This window comes from Mustela lutreola, chromosome X, assembly GCF_030435805.1.
Source record: "Mustela lutreola isolate mMusLut2 chromosome X, mMusLut2.pri, whole genome shotgun sequence".
NCBI lineage: Eukaryota > Metazoa > Chordata > Mammalia > Carnivora > Mustelidae > Mustela > Mustela lutreola.
The window spans coordinates 117691589-117702111 of record NC_081308.1 but is presented as its reverse complement, the minus strand read 5'-3'; the positions used below and the strand labels follow the sequence as shown (position 1 = coordinate 117702111).

The window sequence follows — 10523 nt, the reverse complement described above, 5'->3', positions numbered from 1 at the left end:
CAAAAAACAACGTTTTAAAGTTTTTGTTAATTCCTTTAAAATTAACGATAGTAAACCCATTATGTATAAAGGTAAAATTTTAAATTTAAACCAGATTTGAGGGTGGGGGAAACCTTACTAGAAGAAAGTTCTGCAATTCCAGTGACCTTTGCTTCTAAATATAGCAGTTGCGTATGGGCTCTAGAAAATCTTAACTCCCCAAATACCAGCTGTAAGAATATGGTTTCAACCCTAACAGTGGTTTTTAAATAGTATCTTGGGTTTGGGTTTCTTTTTTAAATTCCATTTCCTTTTCGTGAAGTTTTTGTTCTGTTGCAGGCTTTCAGAGAACTGAACTTGCATGCATTTTTATAATATAGATAACATGAGTTTTATTAGGCTCGCTTATTTAAACATTGCTAAGTATTTCTTCCTGGGTCCCAAAATAGTGTACAGCTGTTTTCTGCAATGTGTTCCTGGGCTCCCATTTCATTCCTGGGTGAGTTCACAGCATAGGTGATAATATGCTACACAGCCCTACTACTGCACGTGACCCGTCGAGTGCCTGCTGTATCCACAGTCCCCTCTGAACACGTCACCAAAAAGGTTCCTTATGCCTGGGTCCCATGTGACCTAGCCACCGTGGCCCACAGGCTGCCCAGAGGCCCGTGAGGTGACCTGATAGGGTAGCTCTGCATTCTAGACCGAATTGGCCTATATGGGCCAATAAACCACCTTTCCCCAGGGACAGGAATGAGTATGGAGTGGGCGGGGACTTGGTCAGAGTGCCACAGAGGCAGGAAGGCCCACGTAGAGAAGGTAATAAGCAGAGCAGGTCCCTGCTGTGGGGAAGTTCCCCAGGGGTGAGAGGAGAAGCTGAGGCAGTGACAGGGGTCATTGAGTCACCATAATAGTGGAGCAGTAAAGTTGGGAGCTAAGCACACTTATACCTACAGTGGCACTCTGTTTGGCCATGAGACCTGACAGTTGTTTTATCAGTGCTATTGTCTCTGTGAGGCCTGGTTCCTGTATGTTCTTATTTCCCTAACATTTCTAACTCATAGAATGAACTCCCTGGTAACAGGTAATCTGTAAGCATCTCTGTCTTTGTCACCTGTCTTTTTCAAGAGTTTTTGCAAGTCACGGAAACACTCAAGGCAACAAGCAAAAAATTATATATTTATTATTCTAATGGTCTCCCAGGATGGCGCCTGAAATGCCCGGATGGGAATGTACATGGGTCTCATGAGGCGCTGCGGGACCCAGGAAGCCCAACCAGTTCTCAGGACCTAGACAGCCAGCTTCTCTCTGAATATCTTCATCTTTCTCTCTTCAACCTCTGTTAAGGGCAATAAGTGCTATACTCCTGGCTAATAGGCCATGGCCTTCTTGGTGGATAAAAATACATCATCTTGTGGCGCCTGGGTGGTTCAGTCATTGGGTGTCTGTCTTTGGCTCAGGTCATGATCCCTGGGTCCTGGGATCGAGTCCTGCATCTGGCTTCCTGCTCAGCTGGAAGCCTGCTTCTCCCTCTCCCACTTACCCTGCTTGTGTTCCCTTTCTCGCTGTGTCTGTCTCTGTCAAATAAATAAAATCTTTTAAAAAAATAAATATACATTAACTTGTAAAAGCAGATACTCCTTGAGCAAAGAAGTCTCCTATCTGGCTTAGGAACTATGGAAGATTACTGAACTATACCAAACTAGATTTTTTTGTCCCCTGTTCAGGAATTTTCCTGTGCCCATTTCCTGTAATCTCAACACTTAGCGGAAACAAAAGAAACTACTTTTGACAAAAAGATTGATGGATCCCTGACCTAAAATGGTTGAAACCACAGAAATTCTTTGAACCGAAACTTGCTACTTTCAGTGGCTATGCTAGTGTTAAAATGTTTCCTGGCACTTTCAACTTCAATGACGGAGACTTACCCATTGCCCAGTTTGGCTATATCTAAATATGTGATTTTTGTTTTCCTGCTTTGTAGCATATTATTATGGTCCTTTATTCGAAGTCTGGGGTCAGGGCAGACCCTGAGCAAGATTAGGAAGTATACAGAATTTGTTTTTCAGGTACCTACCTTTTCTCCATTTAGGACACTCTCCAAAGAAATGCAGTCTTCCATAGTCACATTTCTGGAATAATAGTCACACCACAATAGGTAGTGTGAAAGAGATTGTGGATATTGGGGCCTAGTTATAAGGTTGGCTCCAATTAGGATCATCTTTTGAGAAAAAAAAAAGAGAGAGAGACCACCCCCCTCCAAAAAACAAAACAAAATGAAACCATGGATTTTAATCCCAAATTCCCCAACTCTAGGAGGGGGGCTGATGCCCTATAAAACCATTTAGGGGATTATTTTATGTCAGATCCCCTAAGTCAGAAATTACTAAGAGTGAGCAAAATGAAAGCTCTTTGAGTTCTAGTTTTATCAATTGCTAAACAGCTTTCTTGGCTTTTGTTATCTGCTACTTCTACAAGTTATTTCTAAAATGCTGTGCGTTAAGACGTAGTTTTTATTTGGAGTGAGGAAATAGTAAAATCTCTGGGAGATTCGTGACTTGAAAATAATTTAGGGGCATCTACGTTGGCTGGCCCTTGATTTGCGCTCAGGTCATGATCTTGGGGTCCTGGGATCGTGTTCTGAGTCAGGCTCCAAGCTCAGCAGGGAGTCTGCTTGAGATTCTCTCTCTCTCTCTCTTCCCCCTCCCCTGCCTCAAGCCCTCCCCCTCCTCCTGCTAGCATGCACACACATGCTCTCTCTCTAAAATAATTTTTTTTTAAAAGAAAAGACCTTAAATTTTATTATTAAATTGGGTTCTCATTTATATTCTGTCAGTACTATTGTTTTTAGAATATAAAGTTACACAAACTCATTTTTAAAGATTTATTTAATATTTATTTGTTTCCCATCACTTATTACAATGTCCAGCCTAACGCTAATACAATATTGGCACCCCGACTTTTGGTAAAACAATTTTACAGAAATGTGAAGTTTAGTGTTAATACGTATTCCTTTTCTGGCCACATCATTAGCAAAAGTTCACAATGACACAAGCAAAACATATACTTTACGAGAAAACATTTTCTAAAACCACAAATCTAAATTTGACACATCTATTGACAACAGGTTGTTTGAAATCACAATTATTAAGCTCACAGCATTTAGCAAGTAGGAGTAGAGGATAGAAAATCAGAACCTTCCGTCTGATTTCCAAGGGCAGAGATTAATTAGGTCACACTCTTACAGGACTTAGGCACCCATTGGGTTTAAAGAAGCTAAGCAGAAAGATGATCTGGTACCAACTACACGCCCACATGTTAGGGATCTCATGTGGTATTTCTCCATTTTTTAGAAAGAGGGCACTGCTTACCAGAAAGAAATGGATTTCCTTAAAGGAAAAATTGCAGACACTGGCAGGTTCGCAGGTTTTTCAACAGGGGTCCTTCTCTGGGGCCTTCAAAATGACAATAAACGTGGCCGCTTCGTCTGCCTGTGGATAAGGCGAGTTCTTCACAATGTTTGTGAAAGATAGCTTTGCTCGATTATCAATGGTAGTCAAAAGTAGAACTACATTAAGTCACTAAGTGTTGACCCGGTAAGGCAAACACCCTGCCCCAGATTCTTACTCAGTACTTCATGCTCGCTGACTCCGAAACATTTTCATTGTAATCGCAGAGCTTTGCCATGGAATAGAGATGAATGGGAAAGAGCAGTCCAAAACTCCGGCAAAGGTTTATTTTTTTTAGGACTTAGTTTTTTAAGAAAACTGCAGAAAGTTATGTTGTATCTCTTCTTGATCCCCTTTTCATATGCAAAGTATAATCTCTAGAATTACACCACATAATAAACACGAACACAGTTTTACGCAAATCACAGGAGTATAGGAGAAATTAGAAGCATAGATGTGATGGGAACAAATTCAATTTTACAGTGTCATCTTGTTTATTTCACCTTCTCTCCCATACAACCTCCTGTAGGACCCACTGACAAATGGACTTGTCTTTCTACACCTAGTGGGGCTTCGTTTTATGTAGAAAGCCCGATAATGTTAACGTTTGTACGTTGACAAAAAATCACGGTCTGTCTTTTACTTTACAAGATCTCTCACTCAGATTTCAGCACAATTCACAGACAACAAAAATCCTGACACCATACACCTACACACAGCTCAGAGTCAGATACACATGCTGGGAGGAAAAATACCGTTTTTAATTGAAAAGCTAGACTCTGTCATCTTCCCTCTTTGCACTGCACCCAGTGAACAAGGTGACACTAATTTCAGACACCTGCGAGCTTCCAGCGCCTGGGACCCTTCCCATCACAGCCAGGTTGTTAAGGGGGGTATCCGCAGGAGGAGAGTCGGGCAGCTCTGCCTTGCAGCAGAGTAATTGAGCTTTAAAATGCTGCTGGAAGGTTTTGCTCAGCCAGTACAGAGCAAAGGGGTTTACGCAAGAATTGCTGAAAGCCAGAACCCGGGAGAAAATGGTGACAATAAAATGAATGGCGGAGGGGTCCACGTAGGTCTGATAGGTGAAGGAGTGGTAGAGATACAAGAGGTGATTCGGCAACCAGCAGAGAGCAAACAGAGCCACAAGCACCAAGACGGTTTTGGCAATTCTCTTCCGGGATTCGATCTGCAGGGGCGGGGGCGGAGATGAGAAAAATGACCACAAAAACAATCATTTAGCTGGCAGAGATTTTTTAAAAGCTGTTCTCTAGATTTACATAGAAATTTACTGCTAACAGGCTGGAGTCCCTTTGAGCATGCGTCTGAAAGCACTGCTTGGGAGCTGTGGGAAGGCAGCCGGTTCCTATAGAATACAGCTAGTTAATTGGCATGGTAACCCTGGTCTCATTAGCTCTAATGCAGAGACTCCCAGCCGTGGTTTTGAGAGACTCTAGGATGCCTCCAATTAGCTCAAGGAGTGTTGTGGAATTCTTGAGATTTTAATTTAATTAGAAATAGAGATCTCTCTATGCGGTTAGAATATTCTTCCCGGGTTTATGGAAGTTGCCAAGTCGGGACCCCAAATGGTTTATAATCTGTAGGAATTCGGACCATACAGTCAGAGGAATGAAAACCAATGTGTCATCCTATCTACACCTGTGAAAACATTCCTGCCTGTATCCCTTCGCGCAAGAAACGAACGAGGCTAAGTGAAGACATTGCCTACTGTCACAGAGCAAAGAGAACTGTTCACACGGGCATGAAATAGGCCATGTTAGCCTCACAAGCAGCCCTGCTGAACTAACTAAAGGGACTGGTCAAGAGGTCAATGGGAGCCTCTCCCCCCTCCAACCCCCACCCGTGAAAGATAGAACTCCTGGTGGTTTTTTTTTTTTTTTTTTAAACGGAATGGAACAATGTTTTGGCAACATTCTTTTCTTCTGTTCATATTTATGCAAGGAGAGCACACCTGGCTCTTGCAATGGTGAGTCACCGTGTTCTCCGGCCACTGGCACTTACCTTATCCCTTGAGCCCTCCGTTTGCTCCTCTGTGTGTAAGTGGTTTGCTTTGAATAATGTGAGGGCTGCTCACCAGTTCTAGCATCCTGTGTCTATCATTCTGTTACACTTTCTAAAACAAAAGATGCTTGCCTTCATAGTCTCACCTTGAGTGTTGTTCCTCGCTGCTCCACGGGGTACCCAATTTTGGTTGCTCAAACCAGACTGTCACCCAGTCCCCAGCTGCATTATTACAGATAAGGAAATAGGCTCAGAGAGGTTAAGTAACTTGCCCGAGATTGCTCAGCTAGTATGTGGTAGAACCAGAGTGAAATCGTGGGTCTGACACACTCCAGAGCCTATGACCCGAACCACAGTACTGTACTGCTATTCCTCACAGGGGCACAAGTAGGAATTTCATTTCTCAATTCATGCAGGCAGTTGTGAAGTCCTGATTAATACATACCTGCTTGCGGGCATGGGTTTGTTCCTCAGTAGGGATGTTCAAGGTGCTTTTGTAAAGAGTCCTAGCAATCAGAGAATAATAGACAGAGATAATCGAGAGTGGGATAATATAGAACACCAAGAAACACAGCAGAGAATGTATCTCTTGCATGAGCTTCTCAGAAACGGGATATGAGGTACACGCTTCAAGGGTCATATTTTTGTTGGGATCTTCAAGAGTATATACATTGGAAAATATAGCCTCGGGCAGAGCAATGATCATAGACACAATCCAGACGCAGCCAGCTTTAACACAGGTCTTCAGGATGGCATTGGAGGGCTGCCGCTCCAGTGGCTTCACAACTGCCTTGTACCTAGAAACATATAACCATAGGCAAAAGTCAAAATAAATATCAGAACTGTAGAATCTCAAGGTTAGAAGTGACCTTAGGGGTCCTCAGTTCTGCCTCCGATCCACCGACTGGAATCAGTCATGATTTCAAATACACAGTATGTCCCAATATTTGATATTTATACTAATCATCCTTTTCTCTGATTTATTGATAGGAAATAGCTCAGGGTTGCAGTTTTAGAATTTTATGTGTAGATCCTCTATTTAGGATGAATAAATTGTTTTCGGCATGATTTTTGTGTGTGGTTAGGGGGAATTCATTACCTGTGTATTACCTTACTTGTTCTAAAAAACTTCGTTTTGGTGTAAGTGACTGATTTTAAACCCAATTCTCCTTCCTTTGCAAGTGAGCAGTCATCAGCCTTCCTAGAAAAGATTTCCCCGAGTTTGTGCAGTGAAGAGAAGAGGGTTAATTTCTTCCCTGTTCATAAGTGCTACTTTGTTACCCAAGCTGCTCTATAGGTAGATTTAGAGCAAGGCAAAGGTGAAACCGTACACCCTATGCCCATGCAAAGGTGCCTCCTTATTCCGACAAATTCACCTTTAAATCTATAGCCTTTAAGTAAATCTGCCCTCAAATAGAATATAAAACCAGCCAAAGCGAAAATCCATAAAAGACCCCAGGGAAGATTTTCCTTTTCTCCGATTCCAGAATTTGAAGAAGCTATTGATTACTTACAGGCTTCTCATAGGCTTTTTAAAGCATCACTTTTAACATTTGGAGCCTCAAACTGCACCCCCCCACACTCGGCTTTCACAGTTATTCAACAATAGGAACACAGAAAAATATAGTACTTATAGACTGAAAATATCCTAACGGAGCCTGAATACACGGACTGCCCGAGGTTCTCACACGCTCTATCAACAGAGCTCTAAAAGTCAACCGGATTAATTTATTTCTCCGAGTTCAAGACTGTCATTGAATGCCTATAGAGACAACAAATACAATTAAGTGATGACATTATACTGAGTTACCAGGCAGCCAAAAACCTCACCGTTTTTCTGCCATTGATTAATTTAATGAATTTCAAATAAATTAAATGCATGCATCTTTTTACCATTCTTCCGGTAGACAGTAATGTATATATGGTCAATTTCACACCTATGCTGATGTTCTAATGCTAACAGTATTGTACCACTAGGCTGCACTAATGTATAAAGCATGAATTGTTTTTCTTTTACACCTGGAACGATTTGCCTTACTTACTTAATAAATAAACGGGGAGGGGGGAGAACATCATTTAGAATTCTTTCAAGCAAACAATTACACTTCAAAGAGAATACATTATTCCTAAAGCATATAATTTCTGCCTTTCCTCCGATGCTAACACAGGAATCTTAACATTCTTACAACAACTTTTATTTTCAATTACCCCCCCTCCGATTTTCTAATATTACATCCAGCTTATAGACTGTAAGAAAGCAGAATAGTAGCTCGTGAATGCTAAGTAGAAGCTTTCCTTTCTTTTTTTCTTTTTTCTTTTCTTTCTTTCTTTCTTCTTCTTTTTTTGCCTAATTTCACATCCTGGCAAATAAAACTGAGAAAAGAAACCCACCTGTCAGCGCTGAGAATTGTTAACGTGAACACTGATACACCAACAGAAGTGAGCCGGATAAAAGAAAGCACCTTACAGCCAATTCTCCCGAACAGCCATCCTTCTGCAAGGTAGTGGGTTGCATCCACAGGCACACAAGTTAGCAGAAGTAGCAGATCTCCGAAAGCCAGGCTGGTGATGAAAATATTTGGAACGGTTTGCATGGATTTGGTCTTGAAAAAGACTTTGATGAGAATAGCATTTCCAAGGATGCCCACTGAAATGATCACAGCATAAGTGATGTAGATGGCACACAAAGCTTCTATTCCTGGAGAGTTGTCTCCGGTCCGTCCTTTATTTGTGGTATCATTGGGAACGAGAGAGCTTGATGATTCTGTGTCATTTGTGATTGGAATTAAAGTCTCATTAGGTGACTGAGGCTGTCTTTGAGACATTTCTTCTGAAGACTCTGCCTTTAATATTTCTTCTGCTCAGTTTAAATGTAGTTGATTGTCACGTCTAATGCCTACGTCTAGTAACGAGATGGTAGAACAGAGCAGAATGGCAAGCAAATTCAAGACACCCAGATACGCCTTTCCTTCAGTTGTTCTGTGTCTCCCAGCATGCTTGGCTAAATGCTTGCCGATCTGGCATTGAAGGGTGGGAGGTGGAGGAGTTTTATTGGCGTTTCCGTGACAGAGGGAGGGGGGTTTGGGAAATGCTCTGCAGTTGCTTGTTCTTCCCTGTTGGGGAATCCTATGAGTAACTAGTCATCATCAAATACCCCCTATTGTTTATTAGAATCACCCTGTCTCCTTGTCTGCCCATGAAAATCTATACAGGTCTTGTCCGTTTTTTCCCCGAACTCATTCAAGTCTCTGCCATCAGAAGATGGTCTAATGCATTTTCCTTTACCTGGTGAATAAGTATGTGTGTCTCCTGAAGCGCAAACTTGAATCCACTCCTCTAGATTTAATATCAGAGAGGCGCTGAAGCAACAAATCATTCACACTTTGACAGGGCTGATGTCACTCCCGAGGAGGAATAATTCAGGTGACCCTAGGCTTATCACCTTGCTCTGACACGGTAATTCCCCACTCTGTGCCCGTTACCCAGGCCGCGCTGCAGAATTAGCGAAGCAACCCTTAAGAGACAAAAAATCCAGGCAAACCACCAGTTGCTTTGCCTCTAAATGTCCCAGTCAAGCAGTTTTTACTGTTTGGCTGACTGTCTGAACGCCATATACATTTTGAAATGCTGTTTCAGGGTTCTCTCCTCAGCAGTGGCTGAAATGAACCTGCTTTGTTCCAAAACAAAGTAAGACAGGACCCTGCCTGGAGGTCCCCACACAAAAGGGCTTCTAAGAATGAAAGTCATGCTTTTCAAATGAAGGAATGCTGTAGGTTACTCCAGAGGTGACGTGAAGTAGATGATGTTTGCAGCAAGTGGAGGAAGGAGAAAAGTAAGGAAATCCCTTTAGCAGCGGCAAGAAAAGTCCCTTGTTGTAGAGAATGTAAGTATGTGATTTCTGTGCCTGTCTGTGGGGGTGGGGGGTCACTTGGGGGAGAGAGAAGCCAGCAGTCTGAAGGCATTTAATAATATAGCCTGCTTTGAGATAATCCCTGAAGTGATCAAATTTAAAGGATGATCTCCCAGCTAGGAGAAACTCTGTGTAGTGAGGTTTTTCATAAACACGTCCATATCAGAGTTAGTCTGGGAAGTGAAATGAAAAACAGCCAAGTATTTGGAGGAGCAAGGAAGGTTTACTCTTTCTACCTGACAGAGCACGTGCGGTCAATGCTACGGGAAAGGAAATGGGATGAAATGCATCAGTTATTTTGGTTCATTCGACCTCTCCCCCCAAAGCCACGCCCATCCCCCACCCTTTGTGAACCGACACCCTCCTCCACCCCGCCTGAATTACTCCTCAGCCAAATAACTAACTGTTCTTGATGGAAATGGGGAGGGGAAGTGTTTGAATCAACCCAACTCCTTTAGCTTTTAAGTATCCACACAAATAATTCCATGCACTGGGCTGGCTCTTTAAAATCATCTCTCCAGAAAACGACTGTCTATTCAGCTCCTATCCTGTTCTCACAAGCCAATGATAAAATCTCTCTGGGATTCCTGTGTGTCATGTAGCAAAGAGCAAACAGTATCTTCCAATTCACACCTCGGCGCATGGCCACACAGCACTGTTTCGTAAGAAACAAACTCTTGCGCATGAGTTCCAAAATTATCTGAATTCCAGAGATCTCGGGCATGCTTTCATGAGGCTGCGGCCCCCCAGCGTGCCTTTCTTCCTCCCCGTTCCTCCTGGGCAGGGGACAGCAGGGGTGTGGGGCTGCTGCTGGAACATGGGTGTTCTTGGATCTCTGGAATTCCAAAATTCCAGAATATCAGAGATGGAAGTGAACTTTCTCAGGGGCAGAAATGAGGTTCTAGAGGGGAAGAATTTCAGGCAAGGTCACATAAGTTACTCAGTAGCAGAGCTGAGATGAAACAGGTTCTCTTTGAATTCTGAGAGGTTAAAAATCAGCTACGAGAGCAGACAACACTCAGTTCCTGACAGTTACCCATATTTGCTCATTTGGCATCAGGGACTTGGGTTTTCTGCGTGTTCTGTTAACCAAGGGACAAGGGGTTTCCAGGCTAACAAGCAAACGATGATAGGTATAGATAATTTCAATGCATTTGCCTCTCTCT

General features: G+C 42.6%; 1 protein-coding gene across 1 annotated transcript; it reads right to left on the bottom strand.

Annotated features, from left to right (window-relative positions):
- Window positions 1–4200: 4200 nt before the first annotated feature.
- BRS3 (bombesin receptor subtype 3) lies at window positions 4201–8272 on the bottom strand. Its single transcript, XM_059158580.1, has 3 exons — window positions 7839–8272; window positions 5893–6244; window positions 4201–4614 (listed from the first exon to the last, which is right to left on the bottom strand). Exons 1-3 carry the CDS (start codon window positions 8270–8272, stop codon window positions 4201–4203), a joined length of 1200 nt encoding a protein of 399 aa, XP_059014563.1.
- Window positions 8273–10523: the final 2251 nt, after the last annotated feature.

What these genes read in the sequence shown, in the direction of transcription:
- BRS3 (XM_059158580.1), bottom strand. Translation starts at nt 8,272, where the DNA reads ATGTCTCAAAGACAGCCTCAGTCACCTAATGAGACTTTAATTCCAATC. An exon ending in ACAATTCTCAGCGCTGACAG is followed by an intron (nt 6,245 to 7,838) that starts GTGGGTTTCTTT and finishes ATATGTTTCTAG; the next exon opens with GTACAAGGCAGTTGTGAAGC. An exon ending in AAACCCATGCCCGCAAGCAG is followed by an intron (nt 4,615 to 5,892) that starts GTATGTATTAAT and finishes CCGCCCCTGCAG; the next exon opens with ATCGAATCCCGGAAGAGAAT.